The sequence below is a fragment of the Folsomia candida genome, unplaced genomic scaffold (assembly GCF_002217175.1).
Source record: "Folsomia candida strain VU population unplaced genomic scaffold, ASM221717v1 Fcan01_Sc004, whole genome shotgun sequence".
NCBI lineage: Eukaryota > Metazoa > Arthropoda > Collembola > Entomobryomorpha > Isotomidae > Folsomia > Folsomia candida.
Genome location: NW_019091196.1, coordinates 8,573,711 through 8,600,176, shown reverse-complemented (window position 1 = coordinate 8,600,176; position 26,466 = coordinate 8,573,711). Strand labels below are relative to the sequence as shown.

Here is a 26,466-nt window from a genome sequence, read left to right as displayed (position 1 = left end):
ATGCCGTTTTGTCGAACATTAACATTACACCAGGACGGTAAATATTGGCACTTTTTGACCTAAAAGTTTCAAAGTGAGGATACAAACTGCAGGATTTTCAGTTCATATAATTAACCAAGCCAAGGATCTTCTTCGGTAAATGAAACTTTGAATTATTTATGCAATAAATTCCCTTCTTTATCAACAACTACCAAAAACGGAGGCTGCATATAAGAAGAAGCTATTTACATTTTCGTGGTGTTGGAAGTTGGCCCCAAAAATGCTGCAAGTACTGTTTGTTTGCCTACTTGGTGTTGGAATTCTTGTGGGATTTGTGCTATTTTCCTCATCTAAGTTTCTTCTTTCCCCCTTCGATTCGAAGGAGGAGAGGAAAATTGCTTCTTGGCACAGAACAGGCAGCAGTTAGCAATTAAATTGAACGTCATCTTCATCTTAGGACTGAAGGGGACAGTGGCAGAGGTAGACGCAGTACGTACGTATACCATTCGAGAAGTTGTGCGGAGTGGTAATTTAACGAGCTAGTCAGGCCAAGTGCCGTCCTCGATTTCAATTATAGACTTAATGGGATATCCCATTTTCCCCACTTTTCTAACTTTCATCATAATAATGTGTCTTTATCAATCAATATCGACGACTCGAGAGGTCCGTCGGTGTGATAGGTGATGTAGTATGTGCGCAAAGTGCTTTCTGGTAAACGTGGCCATAATGCAGAATGACATATTTTTGCTAGATACGATCGACCACACATTTATTTGCCCGTGTCCCCAATAAATAAATAGAGGACGCAGCACTTAAGGCTGTCTTGTTTTGCTTCGTACCTTTTCGTCACACATCGATTCATCCAATTTCGCGACTTTGAAAAAAAATACAAACGCTGCGAGATTCCTTATTTCACAATCCTTCGCTGCTGATGCTTTGTGCTTTCTCCGCGAATAATATTGACCGGATGTCAGTCCCGTCCTTCTCATACAACTCATTCTCACCCACTCACTCACACGCCCACACGCACTCCGAGACGTCACAATGGTCCAAAAAAGTTCTGATCAGACAAAAGATAAGGCTTGATAAGGTCCGTATAAAATAGTAGAGCGGGAAGGTGGCCGAATTGGGGGTTTCAATTAGATTTGGATTGCTTTTGCTGCTACTAGAACCACCACCGCCTCCTACTTATTTTCATTCTCATGGAAAGAATCACCAGCCAGATTCTTTTTCTCAGCGTATAATATGGAATCCAATCCAAGCCTGGTACATAAAACCTCGTGTATTATTCCGCCGCGAGATATACGTGTTGTGCACAACTGGTGGAGAAAACTAAATGTGATAAAGTCTCATCTGACAGAGGATTGGCTTCTCCTAATGGGCATATCTCTTATCTATCTTATAGCATCTTCTAAGCCCACTTGCTTGCCCAGTTTTCGGATCTGAATTAGAAGAAAGTGCTGAGAATCACACCTTCTGCTTGGGTCGCGATGGGATGACAAATTTTCTGTGGGAGTGAAGTGAATAATTACAAAAAATGGGGACGGCACTTATTTTAATTACGGTGTCTTAACTCTTGCAATTTTTTGTCGACGGAATTACTGGATCTCTCCATGTAATAATAAGTTCCTTGTCTTTCTTCGCATTTTTTCTCACTTTGTCATCATACCCGTCGTCTCCATTCAGTTTAACCGGTCTTGTCGATTTCATCATCACTTTCTACTAAATGCTGGATAAAGTCGACTATATATGAGCTGGTGTATGAGTAGTAAGTGCAGGTATACGTACACAGGCTTCTTAACGTTCGCTATTTTACTTTCTCTCACGAAAAAGAGAAAGTCACTCGCTCGCCTCAGTCAGAAACACATTTAACTTTTCTCACAATGTGCAATTGACATGATAGACAGTGACATTGTCACAAAGGACGCAATCAAAGCAGAATAATGAATGGATGTGAGGCTTGAATGGAGGAAAAATCAAGCGTGTGCGTATACATATTGCACCTCAATTCACACGGGGTTCGTTTTTTTTATCTGAAATCAATCAAATTTATTCATCAAGAAATCTTCCGATTTAACAAGCCAACAAGAAAAAAATGATGCTAGATCTCCATTTACATAACAGAATAAAGAAAATAAGGACGTCTCGTGGAAAATGCCTGGTGGGAATTTTGCAAGCAAAATGATGCGATCATAGTGAAAGCATAACATCGAATGCGTAGTCGAGATGCAACATAGAGATGCAAAGAAAAATACGAATCGAGTTTACTTTATTTCTCGGCATTCTCCAAATGAAAGTCGGACGGAAATGTGGCCAACACTCTGAATCTGCTGCTGCCTTTTATCTGCCGTGGCCCCGTCCTCAGAAGAAGAACCTCATCATTGCCGACAACACATTTGCTATCCGGTTTTCTCTATGTGGGTGAATGTACCGTGTTCAAAATTGCGTTCAAATGCTCACTTCCTCCTCTTTCCTGTCGTCTATACACGCATTCCCGCACCACTTTCACCGCTTTCACTTCCACTGGGTAATCAGAGCTGGAAATGTAGCCTAATAAACTAAGAAGTTACATGTGGGTGGCACTTTGCATGAAAAAGTCGACATGGAAAATAATATTTTAAATACTTTCAAACATCTGGATTAGATTAGTCTTTGAGTTATTTGACAAAAGACGGATTTGGCGAAATGTCGACATAATTTATGAATCTCTGATTAATGTGAGTGCATCTTCAAAGACGGTTCACTAATACACTTCGCTAAGTGCCTTGCTTTCCAGGTTTGACTGCATGGCGGCTTCTTATTTAGCTAAGCTTTATACTTATTTGGCACTTGAGACATACCCACTTTCTCCCTTTTGCTGCTGGATACATACACCTTTCTTTCAGTGAGTCCTTTCACTTTCTGTCCGTCCTGGGTTGACTTATCGTTACATAAGCGTGCACAACGGACTTGACAAGTTTATTTTGGCTTGCCAAATCTGTGCTGACTACAGCACCCCGTCTTCAAGTTTGGCTCTTGCTGAGTGAATTTTAGCGTAAAAATGACTCTCCCTCACCCAATATTAAGCAGCCCTGAACTGTATATAATTCTTCAAGATATTGCAAAAGTATTGGCGGAGTTGCGTTGTGAAGTACATATCTCAAGGAATCACAGCCTGGAATGTACACATATCTCAGTTTATTACAAAATGTCCTGCGAACTGGTCCTAATGGGTTTTATACCCGTAATAACTTTGAATTTGTTCCTCAATCGTGCCTTCATCTTTCTCTCGAGAAATGCGAAGATGTCTGATTGCCAGTATTTACCAAGTCCTTTCCACCACCACCAAAGCAAGGTCTCTCTCCGACTTTCTCCCACCACCACCTCGACTCGACCAGCTCTCTCGTCCAAGACTAGCAAATGGGACGACGACGGAGAAAATAAAGTCAAAAGTCTTCAACTCTTTCGGGAAGAAAGTTCAATTCAAAGAAACCACTGCTGCCAAATGAATGAATAAATAAACATTGACTTGTCACCCGCTTTCGAGTAAAAGTTGAAAGTTTCGGCGACTACATATCTCATGAGACTGGTCATCACAGTCAACTGCTGTAATGAGGGAATGATGATTTCGGAAAAATTGAAATTTCACAAAATTCCGTAAAATCCTGCCATGCCAAAAGTGCATCTGCCTAGAGTGAATGTACCAAAAGAAAATAAACTGCCAAAAACCATCCAACCGAATGAACAACAGTGTGGATAAAGGGAACATGAGAAAGTTTGTTCCCTTTTATTCGTAGCAATAGAAATAACAGTCAGTCAGTCAGGTTGAGGAACTTAAATACAAAGTCCAAAGTGTCAGACTTCCCGAAAGTGTCCAGTCCTCGAAGAAAGCGGAAGAAATGTATGTACAAAAGTAAGCGATGCTTTAAAAGTTAAATCACAAAAAGACTGAGACAATTTAAGAGAGCGAAAGTCAAGTCTTGAAAACTCTGCAAACATCCAATCTCAATTTGATAGGGGTTTGATCGGTTTAAAGAATTTGCTCAGGAAAACCGACTTGGTCACAGACAGTTGATGCCGGTTTTTCAACTTCGGCGTGTGTACTTATGTAACAGCGAAGGAGAAACTATTTGTAAAGCGTATGTTAAAACGAGGAGATAGATTTTTTTAAGATGGATTGTGGGATTTTCGGTGAATTGCATACGCGTTGAGAGCAAAAATAAGAAGGAAGTGTGGTACGAGGAATCGAACCTCGTGTCTTTCTCATGCCGGGAGAACACCTTACCACTAGGCTAACCGCCCTGCTTCCTATCCTTGCTCTCTTTTGCAACCACCAAATTCCACTATTCTCTCCTACAGGATTTTTAGTTCAATTAATTTATTTAGAGGATAAAATGTATTTGATTATTTTCCATTGTCTGTTTTCTCATGCTGTTGTTATTACTGGTTTAAAATTTAGATCTCGTGTCGACCATACGAAATAAGTCAAAAAGATGACCATTACATGATGCCTTTAATTTTATAAAGCCCTTTAACCAGATCCAATTCCCTAGTTATAATTATTGCCAAGTAGACTTTATGCTTATGCGGTGATCAATTTTGAATCAGTTTCTTCTCAAAATAGAAACTTGGCCAAATATTTACATCTTCGGTACATAAATAATTCTGTACTTTCGTGTAACCATTTATATACTCGTTCTGTTGCAGCACCGTTTTTGAGTCGACGTGAGTTTACAGAAGTGAAAGAAAACATTGACTTAGCAATGATGCTGCTTATTCTCAAGTGTGAAAGATGTGTTGAAGTGATTTTTCCTTATTTTGGTAGGACATAATCTTGAGCCGTCTCGTAACAGAGATTAATTTTCCATTTGAAATCACCTTATTTGGCCACTGATGATTTTAAAGGCGTGAAGTAATCAGTACATGTGGAAAATATTAAACTATTACGAAAACCTGCTGGTCATAGATATTTTGAGTACTATAGAAAATGACTCACTAATATTTTCGGAAAGTGTACAAAAAATGCGCATTTCTTCCACCATAATAAAAATATGTGCTCAAGATAAGTGATTCCACTAACGTTTAAACCCCCAACAATCAAAGTTTATGATTTAAAAACAAATCCACTTATCTCTTCACGATAAGTCCAATTCACTTACAGGGAAGCAATTAATTTCCAGTTACCATCACCCAAAGTGCCGTCATAAACTTGGTCACAATTTTAACTAGACACAAATTTAAAAGTGGAAGGAAATAGGAATAAAATTTAAATTTGAACCTATTTATTGCCTCGTCTGCTGTATTTAGGAAATGAAGGGTCATAAACATGATTTCTTTGCTGTGGGTGTTTTGACATGACGCGACAACTGGGATGGAAAAGTCAGTCAGTGCTCTCTGTTTGGCAGTAGACTAATAACACGTAAAATCACCCGATTTATGTACACTTTTCCAATTGCGGTGCTATACAAGTGTTCAAATATCCAAAATATTTTCCGTATTTGTGTCATATGAATATATGTAAGCAACGTATTACACGGTCCACTAACTTTTAATGGGTTTCATAAAAAAAGGACGGATCTAATTTTACTGTGTAACATGAAAATGACAAAAAATGCGTTAGGACCAAAACGCACAAAAGTGGTCCAGTCAGCATATCTACGATAACTGCTTACACACACACACCACCACCGATTGTAACTCCTTCTTCCAGTATAAATGGACTCCATTATCTCAACAATAATGGTCTTTCTCTCTCTTAACATTAATGAGTGGACTGTGGCTGACATTTTTTTGAAAAATGATGCATTACAAGAAAATGTCATTAGCTCAGCTGTTTCTCTTCGGTTTTAAATGCGAGTTATGGCGAAATAAAAATTATCTCGACTTGGAGGCCAACCCGCTTAGACACAGGGGACATAAATCATTCCGGAAGTTGCTTCATATCTTAATGTTCAAAATAAGAAATTCGTGTTCTCCTCTTAAATCGTGGGGCAGATGTGTGTGCGTGCTTATCGGAGTAATTCCTTATCGTTCCATTTGCTACGGTAGTCCCACTCATTTTCTTAGAGTTATATAATACAAATAATTGCGTCTTATCGTGATTACAATGCAGATACACAAATATATAAGTTATACATGAGCACACATACATAAGTATTTGTAGTTCATTACTTTGAATAATATTTATCCGGCTTATAAAAGACAAACTTTTATTTTTGCATTTCTGTCACATTTTACAAACAAATATGCATGGAAAGTTATATAGATATTAATCTGAGACAAATTGACACTTGAGCACAACATTTATCTAGCAAATCTATCTTCTAAAATATATAAACGAATGATAAAATACAATCGTGCCTTCACAAATAGAAATCTCTCTTTTGTTGACATTTGAATAGAACGGTGACTTCCGTTGCATAAATATTATCTCAAACTTGTATCCGTTTTCCATCACATCAAGCAATTCATTTCTGCCCGATTTCGATTCACACATGAGAAAGTTACATATTATTATTACATATCAGCACCACCCGTTCTAATACTATTGATATCACCACCACATTCTGTTTTTTCGACCATGTCGTCCTTGGCGGATGTGACATTAACATTTTCAAGCGACTGACTCCTCTTGCATATACTTTCTCCTCCTCCCGTTCTTCTCCTCTCGGGAAGAAGGCTTGGCGAAGACTTGATGACTTCGCTGCTGGACCCTGTAAAAAAAGTAGAGTTACGTAACAGTTGGAATTGTATATATGCATAAGTCATAAGTTATGTAAAATTGCGAAACTTTTGTCTTACTCAACGGCGAGTTTTGTAAAATAGGAGTTGTATTCAAAATCTTGCCACTGGAGTGAAATTCTGCTGGAACATTATTCTCCTCAGTGATCTGCCTACTAATAGTAATGCCGCTTGACGGGGAGGAACAGGATCCGGCATTACTATTATTATTCTCTCGGGTCCCTTGGGCCCCTTTACAACTCCGGTCTGACCCCCTTCTCGTGCTGGATGGAGCGGCTGACAAGTCGTTCAAAGGTGAAGCCTGTGTGACTGGTGACGATACTGGAGATGGGATGTTGGCAGGCAAGTCATGGTGGTGGTGATTGGGTCGTCGTGAATGATTGTTATTCGGTTGACGACGAATTTGTTGAGATGTGGAAAAATGTGTGGTGTCGTTCCTAGGTCGGCATCGAGTACCGTTGTTGTTGTTACCTTCACTCGGAAGTGTGTGACATATCGTTTCTCGGAGAAGTTGTTGCTGAATCTCGTTATAGGATGGGAGCAGATTGTTGTTCGAGGAAGGTGGAGGTACCAGCGGGGGATTTCGGGGAACCCTGACGCGATTCCGGATTCTGTACTGTTCCAGGAAGTAGGGCGGTGGTAAACTGTTATGATTCGAAGAAGAATTGGAGGTAGGGCTGAAACTGACAGAATTTAAAAGTGACGACATTGTCGAGGCGGATGGATAAGAGGATCTTCCACCGCCGCCGCCCACAGTGTAAATTGTGGGTATGTGGGCTTGATTACTTCCCAAAGTCATTGTTGCGGCTCGGGCGATGTTACCATTTCGAGAATAATTATTGTAACCCTGTTGCTGCTGATGATTGCTATTCGTGTTCCGTAATGATAAGTTATTCGGATTTTGTTGCTGTTGTTGATTCTGGTAATGAGTCTGTAATAATTGTCTTTGAAGACGGAGTGCTATCGCGGCCGTGTTTTGTGACGGGATTGAGTTTGTTCTTGAAATTGAGATAGAGTTTGATGACTGTTGTTGCTGCTGCGGTTGGTGTTGCGGTCTTGAAGTCGGAGTAAAACTTGAAATTGTTGAGATGGACGAGTTCGACGAATTATCGGGAGAATTTCGAGCAGGAAATGATAAATTTGTTGGCCGAGACATTCTTCCGCCGTTTAAAATCTGGGCTTGATTATTATGATTTGCCACATTGTTTCGGAGAAGGGTTGGTTGCTGCGGATGATGGCGTCCTTGACCACTTGGGAATAATAAGGGCTGCTGTTGTGCAGGAGGGATTGGTGGCATCGCGTTTTGAGAAGCGGCAGTACCACTCCACGGGTCCAAAACAGGGATTGGAATCGCAGCCACAAAGGCGGAATTGTGACTGTGATTAAAATTGCTGGTGGGCGTTGTAGTCGAATTTGAAGAGTTCATTAGACCACAACTGGTTGAAGAGGCCGGAATCCGGTACAGACCTATAAATTCAGATTGATTAGTCAATTAAATCTCGACTTGTTGACTGCATAGCTTGATTTGTGGGATTGATTTGTCTCCTTAAACAGAGAAGAAAAGGTCTGAAGGATGAAATTTATTTTATTATTCTTATCCGTAAACTGGATTATGAGATAAGTTGGTAGATTTTACCAGAGAAAAGAGCAAATATAAGTACAAGAAGACAATAAATAAGATATACAATTTTTTCGAAAGTTTCTTTCCTCCAAATCTGCCAGAGTTTATTTTATTGACAACTTTATGACCTTTATTCCTCGATTTGGCTTTATTACCTCCGGGTAGTTGGAGCTGACTCCGGCGTTTTTTGTAGAGAAGGCAACACTTGCAGTAAAAGCAGGTCACTATGATCATCAAAACGGTTACGGCTACCAATCCACAAATCACTGCTGCCACGGTGGAATTCCTGCGAGTAGAAAAAGTATGCATGTGAGATTCCTCGGTATCAATTTCTATTATTTTTTGTAATAAATGGCACATGCATACCTGGCGATATCCACTTTAATATTCAAAATTGTCCCACCACCACCACGGTCCCCGGAAGCCTCACCTGCTGCCGGGGTAGTAATGGTGGTGGTGGTCGTCATCGTCGTGGCAGGAGCCAGGTGGGTGGAAAGGTCGTAATCCTTGGAAAAATCCACTTCCATGTCACCATCTGGAGTGTGGTGTGAGGTCAAATTGGGGCCACCGTTTGCGGGTGAAAGCAGTGATCCTCCTTGTGTACAGCAGTACTTGAAGACAGCGTCCCCACAGCAAAATATGGCCGTCGACGTGTCCGGAGATATCGGAGGGCAGTAAAACCCATTGTTCCAATTGCCATCCTTATCCACAAATCCGGAGCAAAAGTCCTTCCCAAAAACTGTAATTAAATGAGTTCATGTTTAATTAATCATTCCGTTTTAGATTATCTTTTCCCTGATCAATGTGAACTTTAGATTTATTATCCTGATATTTAAACATGTCGCTTTCTTGGCATTCATGAAAAGACGAGGTTTATCAAATTCATCGAATTTGTAATGTCAGACTTTCGCTTCTCTTAAACCATTAAAGATCATGAATCATTATTACAACTGAAATATTATATGAGAAATCCTAAATTCGAAGATACGCACAAATCTATATGGATGGATGTGGCGCAGCTCCTCTGCCCGGGATATGGTACTTAATGGAGCAAAATTATTGTCGAGAAATCGGGCAACCCCTGACTTTTATGAGGTGAATGATTAATGATTAGAGATGGAAATGATGAGATGTCTTCTACACCCCACGATGTGTGCTCTTCCTCCACCCCGTGCAGTTGGCTACTATCATCAACCCGTCAGATTTAAGGCTTCAAGAAAGAAAGATGCGATCCGGCCAAGTCAGCATGGATTCCAAAATCACTTCCTACACCATCATGCATCCTTTCACCCCTCGGAACCCATACATATGCGACGAAATACCCACGTTCATCAACATAATTCCTCCGTATCAAGGACACATTTGGGGTAAACATTTTACCAAAAATTTTCAAAATTTTGACATAACCTTAGTCGCAAAGTTGTGAAAAGAAGTTTGTAAATAAATTGAAAAGCTGTCCAACAATATTGAAACATGGACATTGATGGCGAAGAAGAACATGTGTCACCACACTCTGCTGGAGCACATCAGTTAGCCAAGTTTGACATAAGGACACGGTCTGCCTCCTGACGCTAGCATTTTATTGGTTTTAGATTTGGATGCCTTTGAGCAAGACAATCAAAACTCATTCGAGATCAGTGAACCACAGCAAGAAATTGTCCATGTAATACAAAGATATGAGAAAAGTTGATCCCATTCCATCAAACCAAAACTTTCCCCAAGTAGGACAAATGCTGTATGTAAGAAATATGGTCTGTACGCGATATGTCGCGACCTTCAACCTCCTCCTCCATCGGTACGTACGTTACTTACGTACGTCTGGCCTGCTGCAAGTCAATCATCAATCTCATTCCGTCAACTTCAGCCTCGTTCTTCATTGCCAATTTGGTAGCGCTGGATCCACTATTGATTCCTTTCTGCTGAAGATGCAAAAAATACAACGCCCGGAATAAAAGGAAAATAATGTTGCTACTTTATCCATCCATACGGCGAAAGACTAAAGAAATCAGAAAATCAGATTTCACTACGGCCAATCGGATCATTTCCTGTGTACGAATAAATATACGTATATATCGACGAAATAAGACGCCTCTCACCTCATCGAACCAACCAACCCTGTTCACCAACCTGCATAATCAAGTAAAATAAAATTCCCATCATCCAGAATCTAACCGTCCACCCACCAACTTGACTTTTCGTCTGGTCACTTTTTTTCTGTCGCGTCTGATTTCCCGATAAGAAATAAATTCCATATTTAACTACCATCTCCACCCATCTACTTGTCCCTATCTACGAGAAGATAAAGTTATTCCAGATCTGTAAGCCGGCCGAAATCGGTGCGTACGTCCTTATCGCGACAAGGTCTTCTTCCCAACTTAATGTCCAACATACGCCATACATTGCGGTCTTATCGTCAGATTTCTTGCCCATCTTCAAAAAATATATTCTTCTGTACAACAATAATCTCAACTAACTGCATCAACTAGGCTTCATTCTTTATTATTATTTTTATAGATTCCTCCTCCACCCAAACACATGGGAGCAGCGAGGAAGCAAGTCTAAAACGGAGGAGGGAAAGTTTTCCTACGAGAGAGAAAGATGAGATACGAATTGTTGAGAGAAAGTGGATGGGAGGGAGAAGTGAGCTAAATGGAGCAAGTGTAAAAAAGGGATTTAAGATGTCATAACTTAATGCAGTTGTGAAGTTTCAGGACTTCTTTTCTTCCTTACGGCTCGTCATATAAAGCAGGATGGATGAGGAGAGAGAGAGAGAGTTGCCGAGGAAAGGGCACGTAATAAAGTACTGACTTTTGTTTCTAAATCCACACGTCAATCAAATTATTTCATACAAAAAACAGATACGTGCCGTATTTATGAACAAGGTAGAGGATCCACCTCATTTCAACACCGTTTAAAAAACTGGGGATTAATAATTGCGTCGATTTTAATGAATTTTTTAAAAGATTTCATCAATCTCAATACGAGCTGGATGGTGTAGGAGGACGTGGTGTATTTGTTTTACTTGTTATGCCTCGAATCAGCCGCACATTGACTTTCTCCCATGAAATGGAGCCCCAGCAGAACTTCCCTCCCGCAAACAGCTAAAGGCTTTCTCGTGTCCCTGTCACCCTTAACTTTCACTCACTGTCTGTCTGTCCTATATGTCCATGCATCACTCATACGCCACCCATCCGTGGCACGGTTTGGCAGTGGTGTCGGTGTCACATAGGAGGGCGACATGCCGTTCTCTGCTTGCTTACGGTGTCTGTGTGTGTGAACTCATTTCTTTATTTGATGAAATAGGAAGAGCTTTTAGCAGATTCCTAGATAGCTGGCTGATTCGGTTCCATCATCTCATCATCATCCGCACATGCACTTTTGCACAAGTTTCCTACTCCTCCTCCTCCCTTTCATCTCCGTTTTTACACGTAACAAGAATTGAATTCTGTTTTTGAAGTGAGTAAATCTTCTCAAGCGAAATCACTCTTCTATTCACTTTGCGACTCTTTTTAGGTGGGGAGAGGTCTTATGAAATGGTCGTGTATGTCCGTCCCTTCCTGATTGATAACCTATTCGACTGGGTTCAAATTTTGTGCACAAACCTGCATTGGGTCAAGTTAAGGGACAAATTAGAAGATACTGTGCTCTTACTTAGGCTTGTCACCTCATTTGCATAAATCTCACTACATATGCCCATTTCCGGCGATTCGGGCTTTCCATGTTGAGCAAACTCTGTCTCTCGCGAATGCGTCAAAATATGTATGCAAATTAGGTGACACGCACAAATAATTCCACTAAAGTGGGATCGTTGAGATACCCGAAATTATCATAGAAAGCTACATGTACTTATACTTATACAATGGAATCTGGCAAAATAAGTAAAAGTTACTCATGAATGAGATTGACAGCTTATGCGATTTTTAAAAGTTGTTATATGGCCTGAAATTTGGTCCCGTTTGATGGAAATAATAAAACAAGTGCTTATAAAGTTAGTCCCATCCTTGAAATTGAATTACCCTGGCTCGGGCCAAATTAAACTGCACTTTAGGTTTTTCCTCCTGAATTATTAACGTGCACTGTAGGAAGCTCGACAACTTTTATCAATAGATTAGGTGGAAGGAAAGAGGAGAACATTTCGTGTTAAGTGTCGAGGACGTGACGAATGGAGGAAGACGGACAGGGTAACAAAACCGAGATAAGAGGGAGAGATTTTAGATTTTAGTGAAAATAAAAACCATTTAACAACCACTGCAATTGGCGACTCCATTACAATGCGACGAGGTGTCATCTCTCAATGTTTGCATTGTTCTCCATTTTTGGCAGCCAGCTTACTCTCAAGAGTTGCCCTATCTTTAGCGCACAAGAAGATTTTAAGTAATTGCGAGATGATGCCAACAAATGAAGTCTTGATAAGAATTAAGATAAGACGACAATTTGGCGTATACTGAAGTTTCTTGTTCAAAGAGCTTCTTTCAAAATATTTGCAAGATTTAATTTCTAAATTGTACCACCACAATTTTTTGAGCGCTGAGAAAACCCCAAGCTTTATTTTCCCTCAGAGTCGCTTTCATATCCACAGTTTCCTTTGTTTTTGTCGTCATCCCCTCCTAAAAAAATTGCTACACGGAAGAGGAAGTCGTAGATAAACAAGGAGGGGAGATAACTCTTTTACCATTTTTATCTCATTTTACGACCAGGAATGAATTTTGATACAGCGACATGTACAAATATTTCATAACAGTCAATGCATTTGTTTCTCGGCAGAGAAATACGGCGCACATACATACGCAAAATTTTATAGCGTACAATTTACAATTTACGGAGAGAATTTGCAGTAAAAGACGATAATGTTGGCGCACGATTTTTTAACATTGGCCATAATACGGTATAAACCCCCCCTCGGGGAACATTATTTTGCTACATTTGCAAGTGAAAAAGAAAAGATCAATTTCTTTTATGATATCCCCACCGCCAGAAACCACCAACGTCAACTGTTTCTTAAATTATACTAATTACTCCAAGCCAAGTTTTGAAATGTTGCTCCCTGTCGTGCCGCTATCATCTGGGATGAGCAGAAAAAGCTCCACGGGAAGGAATCTAAAAAATTCTTTGGGTATAATATGCCTTTTGACGTAGTCCCTCATAATTCGTATTTTACGACAGGGCTCGAAATCCCTGGGCAAACCGAACCACGTTGTAGTACGGCTTACAATGCTTCTGGATAACAAAACTTTCCTGCCTCCATGGTCCCTGAGCCGGTTGGTTGGCGTGAATTGTAGATGATTTCGCTACACTTGCTTGCTTGCGAGGAGGAAGCAGTGCGTTGGGAAATTGTGCCAAAATCCAACAAAATAAAACCAAGCAGTGGTTTAAGCGTTGCAATATTAAAATGTACGAGCATAGTAAACCGTACCGCAGACAGACGAGTGACTACTGCAGATTTTGGGGAGAAATGTGTCGCGAATTAGGTATGCGGGCAACACTTTGTATGATTTTTGAAGGTGCAAGTTGTCTGAAATTTCCTACTTTTTTACAGACAATTGCAATTAAAAGGAGACCCAAGATTAGATGCAAATCAGGATTAAATCCTTTCATTTAAGTAAATGTTACATAAGTAGTGCTGCGTACATTTGGAAGGGCATAAACAACACCAAAGGTACTTAGCACTCATTCCCCATGCAAATTTAAACTGTTAACATAGGAGGGAAAGATTTTCGTCTTTCTCTCTCATTCAGCCAGATCAAAGAAAGTTTGCTGCCAAAACAGAAGAAAGTCCTCATTTCCTAAATGAACCTGCTGCAGAAGTCCTATTTCTATAAGGAAGTTGTAACTTTTCGGGGCATACTTATCACAAGTTACGTACTGCTCTGTTTTTGGTATAAGTAGTGCCAACAAAAAGAATCTTAATATATTGCCCACAATGAAATTTACAAATTTCGTGAGTAAATTATCAAGCATTTTCATAGATTTAGCATATTCAAAGTATATTTTTCATTCCGAATATCGGTGATAAATATGTATGTGTACAACTGTTGGGAAATGTTACACTTCTTGCGTAGTAGTAGTAACCCACATGATAAGTAAACTTTATTCCTGGTTCTCCAGAGATGAGAAAAGTACTCTTCCTATTGCGTATGTAAGTAGGAAAGAACGGATCACAAGTTTTAGCTGCGGGTTCAAAATTCCAATAATTTAAACTTCCTCGTACAAGTTTCTTCGGATCTGTAACGCATGCCGAAGAAGAGGAAGAGGCGGGATCCGTAAGTGGTACCCGCTGTGTGGCTGTACATTTCCTTGTAAGAATGCGAATTAGTTGTCCATCCGCTTTAATTCATGTCGCAATGAATCCTCTTTTACTGTTCGAGTCAACTTCCTCCTATCCTCACTGCTACGACTGTACTTTTGGCATGGCAAGTCCTGCATCTTCTTCTTCCTCCTTGCGAGAAAACTCTGGAGAATAGAATTCAAACAGTTGCAAACTTTCCTGAGGAGCTGGTGGGTGAGATGTCAAACTGAACCAAGGAGCAGACTTTGGCCGAAGAATTGTCACAACCAAAAACGAAACCAGGAGAAAGTAGGAGCCCTTGATACATATAAAATAAATGTGGATTCAACCGTCAAATAGTTTATGCTCAAGGAAATCCTTGGGTTTGATTCAATTTGTAGAACATGCCCAACAACAAGGCCGAAACACTTGCCTGCTTACAATTTTCGGGCATTAATAGCTGCTTATATTTTGCCTCGAGCTGATTATAATGAAAACGCGGGTGGGTGGTCATGCATCCAAACAAGGTTCTCAGAGAAGCTTGTAAACACGCGTAGCGAAATTTTACCAAAAGTGAAACGCTTCTACTGCTGGTGCTGTTTTCCCTTCCGTGAAATGCATGGAGCTTCCTTACTTTCACCCAAAATAGTCTGCTCTGCTGCTGCTTCTGCTGTAAATGAGTGGCTCAGTTTTAATGCGGAAAATTAGAATATTTCCCTTCTTCCAAGTTTTTCACAGAGTCTTGACTGGCTACTTAAACCCACATTAACCACGCTTGACATCTCATACAAAGGAGGACAGAACAAGAGAAATGGTGGGAAATGAGAAATAACTTGGGCACGAGGGTGGGTGGTGGGTGGGAGGGAATCAGGCAGGGAGAAAGTTATTTGTGGTATTGCTGTCACAGACATCACTCAGCAGAAGGACCGAGTAATACGAATCGGTAACTCTACATGCACTTAGCAGACTTACATAAAATTTAATTTCCAAATTCCATCCAATTTCCAGAGGTTCCTATATGCGTATTTGGGAGAAAATTATTCCAATTCTGGGCCATGTAAATAATTTCCCTAACTAAAATATGACTTTTGATCGTTGATGACAAACAAATATTAGCATTTCAACTTCAAAGCTTAATAAATATCTTGCTTATTAAATATTTTTGTTTTACACCCAGTCAAAACGTCGTCCACTTTCTTCTCATCTGCAATCAACTAAAACGCTGGGATGTTCTGGATAACATAATAAATTGTGTGTGCGCAGTGCAATGATCCAAGAAATGAGGGAATAATTTCCATAAAGGGAATCAACGGATTCTAATCACGTGTAACATTCCCACCATTTCTACACAGATTCATTCAGTCGAAGTACTCTGTATGAGTACATGCATTCATAATGGTAAAAGTAACTCGAGTGAGGTTTACTTTGTGCACTTAATGCTTTTGTTCTTCCTCTCTTCGGCTAAGACAAGGGATTACTATTCACCAAAGGAAGTGAGTGAGTGAGAGAGACTTGAGTTGTGGTGAGAACGAGCTTCTAGGAAGGAAGAAAATCAAAGATTTTCCCAGCCTCTAAAATCTCAAACTTGATACTTCGTATAGAACTATAATGCAGATGTATGCATACCATTTCCGTCCGCATAAGTGTGTGCTCGTCTCCAGAAACTAAACTCATCCTGGAGAAGAAGAAGAAGAAAGTGTGCAAAGTGGAAGATTTAATTTCTCTGGAAATTATGGGAGTGGTGGCAGCCAGGCAGGAGTGCGGATCAGTTTACCAGTTCTGGAAGGGTGCTAAAAATACTTCTTTTTTTTGCCAAAGTATGCATGCATGAATTCTCACTTTGACTATACGTAGTTAGCTCGTCGTTTTGGTTTGGTAATTAATTGGATGAAAAAATTTACCCGTTGGGATTTACTGTTACAATTGAATCTTGCTGGAAATTCATGTTCCCAAAACTTCAGTTTGGATCTGATTTTACATTATTGATCAACAGCTTGGGATTTACATAGCCATAAATCTAATGCTCTCCTCCTCCTCCTCGGCGGAATCTTTCTTCCTATTCGAGCAGAACATTGTGCTGAACAACGGCGGAAGAACTCATCCTGAAAGACTTCATGAGAAAAAGCACTCAATTCAATCTCATCTTTTAGCAAGAGTCAACTCGAATCAAAGTCCGTATCAAACAGATTATATTATTGATCTCCATTCCATTCTGCCTTAGTCAAAGAGCACAAAGAGAATTTCACAATGGTGCGGAATTTGCGAGAGAGAGAACACAACAGGAAGAAACTGAAACGGACATAAATTTCCAAGAAGTGAGCGGAAAGTTCTTAGAAATCAAGTGCAAGCATTAAATTCGAAATGGGGCAAATTAATTATTCTAATAAATCATGCGGATTAACTTGAGAATCAAGAAAAGTGGTCAAATTGGTGTGATAACAATACTTGGAGGAAGTATGTAAGCAAGGCGGAGGAGAAAGTTGGGGACTGCAGAAATAACTTGCAAAAACTTTCTCTCTGGTGTGTTATGGTTTGTTCTTGCGGCTTCTTTGGGAGGCAAATAGTGAGCAAAAATCATGATTTACTCTTGTAAAGTGGTTGATAAAGTTGTGGTAACTTCCCATCGGCATCCTTTATCTGGGCATAATAAATAAACAATGGGGCATGGCTGTCATATTATACGGGAAATTGTATGCATACCTATGCATAGTAGTTTTTAAGCTTTTACTCATCTTTTTCATAACAATAATTATTAACTTTTGGTAAACAACAAGACTTAAACAACTATTTAAGAGTGAAGTTTACATAAGAGTGAAGTTTGATACTTGACATTTTATAGGATACTTATAAAAGGTCAACCTGCAGCATGGGCAGTTTGTAGAAAATTGTGCATTTAAGAATGCAGCAGACTCATTTCACATACATAATCGCGTATTACACAATCGTGAATCTTATCAGGCTTGCAATTTTGTCAATAGAAAGTAAATTGTATCTGAAGTTGCCCAGAACTGATTTGACACACACGCAATGAATCTCAATGTCATAGGCCAACGGTTTTTGACGCTGAATGAACTTTATTCAGTCGTCACATCAAAGAAAATCCCTTTGAAATACATCCATTGCATAATGCATTTCAAATAGAATTGTTAACTGCAACACCATTTTCAACCTTTCAAATCAACGGGTGCAAGAAAAATGTGGGCCAAACGATGTCAAAGTGGATACAAAGTGTGCCTCACCAAAGTTGAATTGGGAACGAAATACCCTTTGAAGTGAGGAAGTGATTTTAACACGAACTGGCTGCAGAGAAAGGGTTAAAAAGGGTTCCACTGACTGCATACCGTCCTAATTTCTAGGAAAATCTGATGCCAGCAGCATTAAATCCATATCAATCCTTCAAGGAGTTCCGTCTGTATCTGCGATTTAATGATTTATACCAATTCCCAGAAGAGAAAGTTTGCTTCTCCCCCAGACTAACTTTTGATACCGAGTTAAGACTGAGGAGGGGAGCTTCACCACCTGCCCTTCACAGATCTCGATGCCCTTTGGATATGTGGTAGGGTCCCATGAGTGTACTAAAACCCTGAAGTGGTTTGACTCCATGGCCACATTTGCGCCCGCCACACCCACTCAAAGGCGCCAAAAACACGAAAAAAGCCCTGTTTTCATGTACTTTAAATGTCACCAAAAATCCAATTTTGCACGGATTTTGATAAAATTTGCATTTTTGTGATCCCAGATACTTGTGTGATCATATCCAGTAGATATCCCAACTTTTTTGAAATTTTGAATTTTTTCGAATAGTTCATCAGCTCGAAAATTTCGAAAATTTCAAAAAAGTTGAGATTGCTATTGAATATTATCAGGCAAGTATCTGGGATCACAAAAATGCAAATTTTATCAAAATCCGTGCAAAATTGGATTTTTGGTGGATTTTTGAAGTTGGTAACTTTTGTGGTTTTCATCCCTTTGAGTGGGTGTGGCGGGCGCAAATGTGGCCATGGAGTCAAACCACTTCAGGGTTTTAGTACACTCATGGGACCCTACCACATATCCAAAGGGCATCAAGATCTGTGAAGGGCAGGTGGTGACGCTCTCCTCCTGAGTTTAGAGAGAACTTGAGCTTGTGCGTTTGCGATGAGATGAATGCCATCCTCCTTTCCTTGTCTGTTTCCATGCTACGTACGTATATGCGTTAGCTCATGAATGAGAAGGAGCTGCTGCCCATCCAACTGAATCTCCAAAGGGCCAATTACAAAGTACAATAAAGTAGAATAAGTTGTTTAGATTTCCGATTGGAGTTTGCAATTTGATCTCGACGCGGATTTATTCCTCGTTGTGTCACACTTTGTAAATTTGTGAGTGTAATAATGAAATCAGGCTGTCCAACTGGATGTAAATAGATATCTCTCTGACCAACGTTATGCTAACTTGAGATAAAGGCATGCATACGGTACGTGTGCATAATAAATACATTGTACATGCTCAAGGAGATCATTACTACCACAAAAAAGTAAACCATTGAATTGAAGGTCACCCATGACTGGAATCTGGTTTTTGTATATTAGATATACCGCATACGCAACGTTTTTCTGTGCCAGTCGGCTTGGACGGATCGCCACAAATAATTCAACTTTCAACTCTTCCTCCTTCGCCTCCCAAAAGTTTTTGGAAACATTGAACAATTGAAAGGGATCGAAAACCAGAACGAATATAATGAATCGCTGGGTCGGAAGAGTGGCACTGGTCACCGGAGCCAGTTCAGGTTAAGAAAAATACAAAATACAAAAGATGAACAGAACAAGTAAACGTAAATAGTGTGGATAAAACAGGAATCGGTCTGGTTATCGCGGAGAAACTTGTTAGTCAAGGAATGATCGTGGTAGGATGTGGCAGAAACGTGTCAGCTATCGAGGTCCGTCTTAGATATATTTTTTTTCATTCACCACCACCAAAAACCCAACCGATCTTTAAACCTATATCCCTCCACTTTAATCAAACTGCAATTTGTAGAAATTGAAAGAACGCTGCATCACCGCCAAGTACAAAGGGCAGCTCTACCCGTACAAGTGCGACATCACAAAGGAGGCCGAGATCGATGCAATGTTTCAATGGGTCAGTACCAATTTATCGGGGGGCGTGGACGTCTGTGTAAATAATGCAGGATTCTCCACCAACACATCTCTCTTGGGTGGGTACGAAGCACAATTTGGCTAAACATGAGACTTATACGGTCCTAAATCTTGATCAATATCGTTTCATTCTCGATTCTCCTTCAGAAATCCCTGTATCTGAAATGAGGAGCATGTTGGATACGAACATAGTCGCGTTGGTGCAATGCTCACAACTGTCGATCAAATCCATGATTCAGAGAAATGTTAATGACGGCCACATCATCAACATAAACAGGTCTTTGTTACATAACAAGAGGGAGAAAATGTTACATAAATTCAGGCCGGGATAACCAACCATACGTGTCTTAATTTAGTACTTTGGGCCACCATGTCTTGGGAATCTTCAATTTCTACGCTTCCACCAAATTCGCCGTGACAGCCCTAACACAAGGTAAGCAGGCAAAATATCTGTACATCAGGATACTCAGCCCCTTGTCAAAACTATTTAACGAGGAAGAAAACAGAAATAAGTGGCCCATTTTTTTCGCCAACTGAATTAATTGAACTACATTCATCTCGACAGCGAGTCCAACTCTTATATTTGATCCCGTGCGGTGAACTACTTTTCACCCGACATCAAAATCAACTCAAAATCTAGTATATAATTTGGCCCCACGGCTTTCATGCTCCGTGTTGTGGATGGAATTCGGATCAATGACGAAGAACACTAACACTATGATAATGATTGTGATGCAGGTTTCCAAAAGGATATGGCTTCGAAAGGATTGAGGATCAAATTTTCGGTGAGTTTGGTTGGAGTAATGTTTATTGCTGGCAGGAATGCATAAGCGCAGAGAAAAGGTGGTGGTGGTGGTGCTGTTATCTTTAATTTTCTTCCTATATTTGAGAATATCTAGTAACTCGATTTCGACCTCGATTTTATATATTTTTTCTTTGCAAAAAACAACCAACCACGCAATTTATTTCTCACAATATTTACTCTTCTCGCTCGCAATGAAATCCATCTCACCCATCATTAATCAAGGAGAAGAAGACGGTAAGAGAGGAGAGAAGGAATGTGGTAAATTGGCTGTCCAGTCTTCTCCCTTTGCTGATGCATACCAAAATCAACATTGGTATTCTGAGATATTGGGAACGATTAATTTCATTGGTGAGAAAAGGGATATATATGGTCAGAAAGATCAATATTTTGCAGTCGTACCATTTTTTTCGATGGGTCACAAGTCATTCATCCAAATTTCAGGGTACGAATTTATATATTTTTCTCCTATCTCGCAGTCAATCAGTCCTGGCAGGACGGAGACTAACTTTCTCCACACGGCGCTCGGATCCGAAAATGCAGCCAGGGCTTACTCCACCATGGAAAATTTGCAACCTGAAGACGTTGCGGATTCCGTCCTTCACGTCTTGGCCAGTCCACCGCATGTTCAGGTGCAGTAAATGGTTACATATTATCTGCTTCTCAGAAACTTGCCCAAGTTTAAATTAAAATAAGGAATTTTACAGATCAAGGAGGTTATGATTGAGCCGATTCAGCCCACTCCTCCAGGTGGATACAGCGTCAAGTGAAATGAGCCCGAAACACGCAACGCGACGGTGTCTTTCACCTCGCTATTTACTAAAGCAAAGCACATCCCAACACTTTGTACTTGTTACACGAGAACCAGACTGCTGGTCTCCAGATTTTGAACCCCATGCAAAAAAATTGTAATAAAATGAAACCACAAGAAGAACAACAACACGTGTGCCTCGAATGAGTCGCGCGTTTTCACCAAACTTTATAATAGTTTATGTAATGTGAGGTTAACTCGATATAATGGGAACATTATCAGGTGCAGGTGTGGTTTTGGAGGAGGAAACGAAAAAGAAAGCAACATAAGCGGTTTTTCTACTTCGGTATCAACGCCCATATAAATTACTTACTTTCTCAATCCCCACCTTCACTCGGGCCAAGTAAAATTGGCTTTCTCTACTTTCTCCATTCAACTATTTCTTCCTGGTGGATCGCTTGCATCGCTTGGTAAAAGTGAGAATATCAGTTGTACGAAGTGCTTCGTGCAGTATTACATTACATATTACAAGTCACCGTAGGGTGGAATCGCACGTTGTGGTTTGGTACGTTGGCAGGCAGGCCGAGAGATAGAAGAGAGAGGCAGAGAATGACCTAAATTTATCTTTGTTCGGTAGTCGTGGTCTGCTGTATGGTTCGTGATGGGGTCTCGTATAGGAGGCTCGAAATTCCAAAATGTAATAAATTATTAAACTGTCCTGTCTTCCCTTGTCTACCTCAGCTCGGGAAAAAATATATTGTGAATCAATTACAATCATGGGTCCCATCTGACAAAAAGGTACATCCGTTAGCGTTTTCCGCCGGAGGATACATTAGGGATACATTAATTTACCAACCGCAAAGTTGGCGGAATCAGATCAGATAGCACAAGACCACACATGCCCACCACGCGGCTGATAATATATTACAGGTTATTTTTAACTTTCCATTTAAATCGGGGCAAGAGAGAAGAGGGAAAATTGCCAATTAAGAAGTTTTTTTTTGCCAGAGTAAATTTATTTTGGAATTGTTAAATTTTTTACGAAAAAGGCACTTTCCACACGTATCTACTTTTGAATATGTAACCACAGGCTGACACATCGAGGCCTCGTGTTGTTCTAGTCGGAGGGAGAAAGCTTTGAATAGAAAATGGAATTGTTATTCCATTCCGCATCCATCCACGCCCAGACAGAGCGGCAACACACAACCTACTAAATAGGCAAATGGAAGATTCCTGCTTAATAATGGTATGACGAGGAGGGAATCAATTATTATGGAAATTCGTATCGCATAACCACTTTATCACTTTCTTCTCTACAGACGTGCCCCGCAACCAACGTCGGCTTGACTTTTGCAAGCGGGCGTCGTCGTGACACAACAAAAGCATTCCTCATCCAATTTATGTATGTATATTCCAAACCAAAGCGGCGCAAACTAAGTAAGTAAACCACCTGCAAAATTCCTTTGTGTTTCACCTGCCAGGGCGTGATCAGTATTCAGCAAAGAAAGGTTGGTGATGTGATACCGATAGAATAACAAAAAAAAAACTAAGTGAAATTTACCGAAATGATGGGACGGGAAAAGTACAAAGGTCTTCCTATTTCGTGACATCTTCTGTTTCAATCTTTCCAGATGAAAAATTCTTCTTTTAGGAAATGTACAAATCAATAATGATGGTTAACAGGAGGTACATAGATATATTTATAGCGAAACCTTTCTTTCTCTTCGCATATGCATGATCAACTGCTTTAATCAATTTTTTCCTCTCGTTTCTTCCTCGACAAGTGGTTCATACATACATAAGATTTTTTTCTTGCAAATTTCGCATTTCTTTCCCTTCCCATTTGTCATGCCGTATGTATCACGTCGTCGCGAGTAGACACACCGCATTCCGTCACAGAGTCAAGAATGGGAAAGGAAAACAAGACTTTTGAATTTACTTCTTGTTCAGCTCATGCACAATCAGAGTTGCGAATCATCAGAAGCAGCGTCATTTCCTCTTCCTCTCTAGACGAGACGAGACGAGAAAGTGACGACGACGACGAGAAAGCCAAGCAAATGATTCTGTTCATGTTCTCATTAACCCCTTTCAACTTTCTGCCTTTCGCCCATCTGACAACTAACACGGACAGAGGAGTGAAATGAGGTAACTATGACTTGATGGTGAATTGATGAAGCAGAACGAACCAGTGGTGGTGCTACTTTTGGGAGAAAGTTTACTTTCCCCATTTGCTCTGCTGCCATGTTTTTGTCTACACACGTACATATGTAGGAACTGTACCGTTCTCTAGTCTAGTCTTACATGATGGGGTTGAACGTAGCTGTCAAAGTTAACGTTTTCCTCGCGTCTGATGTGATGCGAATCAAAATTCCAATTGCGTATTAGGAAGAAGAAGTGAATTCATTTCATACACGGTTCACAGTTTGTGAAATGAAATGATTGGACTTGGTTTGCCTAATTGGGAGAACGAGTTTACATTTACCCACCTACTTTTAGATACTTGCAGGAGCACGGAATTATTATTTAGTATGTATGCCAGACTAGTGTGTGTGCATGGGTGGATATTGTAATTAGTTGCTTAGTTGAGTATTTAATTACTCTGTACACGGCATAAAGAAGGAGATGAAAGTTTCGGTGAAAATTGGGGGCCGAACTTTTTTAACTAGTTCGTATTATTAGCTTTCTCCTAATAACATGATGCCATTGACCAAGGCCGGGAACAAATCAAGTGAACCGAGTGAAATATAGACACTATTCATTTCCAGCACAATCTCAGAATCGGAATAAAGTGTTGCATTAATTTACAGGGGAATTGCCAACTACTTTTGCTCTCTTGAGATACATACTGATGCTGCTGTTGTGAATAATGTGCTCACTTTTACTTTTAGTCAGTTCTATCTAGTTTTTTTGCTTGCTATCTCTCACTCACTGCTTTCTCATTAGTTGTTATTTCCCAAGAATTAACAGCTTTTCGACTTAAACTTTTTACTCCGTGGAGTAAACTAAAGTAAAGCAGAGACTAAATGAAAAGCAGTTAATTTGCTCATCTTCTTTTGAATGGGTATACATACAACCGAGCAAAGTCTCGACAAGAGTGATAATTTGCATATGCATGAGTCCCACTCAAACTATAGAGAAACAAACAGATACAGAATACAGATATGTTCCTCGGCTGGCAGACTGGTGGCTTGGCTACAGATTAAAGTTTCAAGACTAACGACTCAATTCGCAAAATGAGGTAATTAGTATTTCTGCAATTGTTGAACGATAGCATCGTATTCGTGTCGAGATAATCTTGTATTTTGTATTTTGAAGCAATCCCCAATAAAAGGAGGATAGTCGTTCACATCAAAACAAATATTTAGTCGATGTTATGCTTATACGTAAATCGGGCTGACAAATAGGGTTACTTTAGTTAAGCTGGAAACGGATAAATGATACAATTTAGAGGATAATGATAAAATGGGATTATTTTACTCAATCCTAAATCCACACATTACATCTCATCTTCATCATCTCTGCTGTGCTGTGCTACGGCAAAAATGTGCTCGACATGTAATTTACATGATGTAAATGGGTAGGATTTGGAAATGGAGAGCTTGTAAAGCTAGAGCAATAATCATGTTGACAGGAAAACTTTATCCCTCCATGTATCAATATATACATACATGTAAATATCAGTCATATCATAATAATAAAACGGAATGGAAAATATTTGGATATCGGAAACATACACATTTATTTTAACGAGGATGTTCCAATGCAAAATAGAATATTGCAAAGAGGGAAAATGAGACGGAAAATAATGTATGTATGGAATAATATTTATCTGATTTATTGGTATTAGAAAAATCTGAATTTTCCAGGATTCCAATGAAATTAGAATATTAGTAGGAAAACACATTTCCGTGTTTACATGCATAATTTTCAATAGAACACAAATCTTTACCAACTTATGTAAAATATATTACAAAAAGACAGAACTAACCTTGATGACCTTTTCCCAGTGGTGGATACATCTCTTGGATGGACAGGATTCTTATGAACAAGTTGTTTATGAGACGAAGTATCGATGATGATTTACGGCACCTTCTTCCTATCCAGGATCACTATTTGGACCAAATCTCGCTTAAAACCTCCATTACTTTACCCTTTCGGAATGATTGATTCGGAAATTTATGTCGTTCTAAAAGTGTGTCCTCTCCTTTAAAATGAATTTTGGTCTCATTAAGCTGACAAGAAATAAATGAATAAATACAAAAGTGGAGGGAATTAATGAAATGAAAGAAATGCAGATGTCTGAGAAGAAAGCTAGAGTATGTTCAATCCCTTTATATTGTCGCATACAAAAAAAGAAGACTTAATTATACGGAGAACTGATCCGGAAATAAAGAATAAACCGTTATGTTAGATACACGGCGCTCCTAAAATAGCAAATCTGTACACCAACCTACGAACAACTTGAATGCGAAATGTGTGACTGCGAGAAGGAAGGTGCCGGGATTGGATTTTGTGTTCACTTCATGAGTTCAAAATCTCGTCTGTTTATTTGGATTGGAGATCCCACGGCTAAATGTGGATTTCCTTCGAGGAGAGGAATTGTGGATGATGATGTCGGGGAGAATGAGTCGGGTAAAGAAAGTTGGAAGAGAGCGTGGCTGGCTGAACCGTATCGCACACACCGAAAAAGTTGACGACGACGACCAACCAAAGCTGTAGACCATGCGGATGGAATCCACTCTGCGTGCTCGCTCGCCCAGATACGAGTGAACGGGTAAAGAGAACAGAACAAAGATTTACTTTGCAAACCAAGTCATAGTCTCACATTTTACTCGGGTGCGAAAAAGCACATGGGATGAGAGGATACTTAAGAATTCACGAAATACCCGGAAAAGTTGGGGTGGGTGCTAGTGGAAAATTCGGAGTTGAGATGCAAGCGACATCGTCGGGAGAAAGGGTCTCTCCGGGAGGAAAATCGGATTTAATCAGGGGCTAGAAGGAGGAAAGATGGCATGGGGGAAAAATAGTGGACTAAAACGGTAGGAATTTCATGTTATAAAGTATTCATGGCGAGAAAAATTGCAGTTGGGAAAGAAATGCAAAACTGATGCAAACATGATCTTGAAAGAATTTGCATTTGATTTGCATGTGCAAACAATATTTAAAACGATAATCTTTCGTGAAATAAATTTGCAT

At 39.8% G+C, this 26,466-nt stretch overlaps 2 protein-coding genes across 2 annotated transcripts; one reads left to right on the top strand and one right to left on the bottom strand.

Annotated features, from left to right (window-relative positions):
* Positions 1–6,135: 6,135 nt before the first annotated feature.
* Positions 6,136–25,889, bottom strand: LOC110849082 (dual specificity protein kinase splA). Its single transcript, XM_035851200.1, has 5 exons — positions 25,259–25,889; positions 8,687–9,059; positions 8,476–8,606; positions 6,760–8,166; positions 6,136–6,671 (listed from the first exon to the last, which is right to left on the bottom strand). Exons 1-5 carry the CDS (start codon positions 25,287–25,289, stop codon positions 6,475–6,477), a joined length of 2,139 nt encoding a protein of 712 aa, XP_035707093.1. The 5' UTR covers positions 25,290–25,889; the 3' UTR covers positions 6,136–6,474.
* Positions 19,169–21,456, top strand: LOC110848537 (dehydrogenase/reductase SDR family member 11). The gene is made up of 8 exons (XM_022095786.2): positions 19,169–19,350; positions 19,418–19,500; positions 19,599–19,776; positions 19,865–19,994; positions 20,074–20,150; positions 20,456–20,502; positions 20,999–21,151; positions 21,227–21,456. The coding sequence occupies exons 1-8, from the start codon at positions 19,302–19,304 to the stop codon at positions 21,287–21,289; spliced, it is 780 nt and encodes a 259-aa protein (XP_021951478.1). The 5' UTR covers positions 19,169–19,301; the 3' UTR covers positions 21,290–21,456.
* Positions 25,890–26,466: the final 577 nt, after the last annotated feature.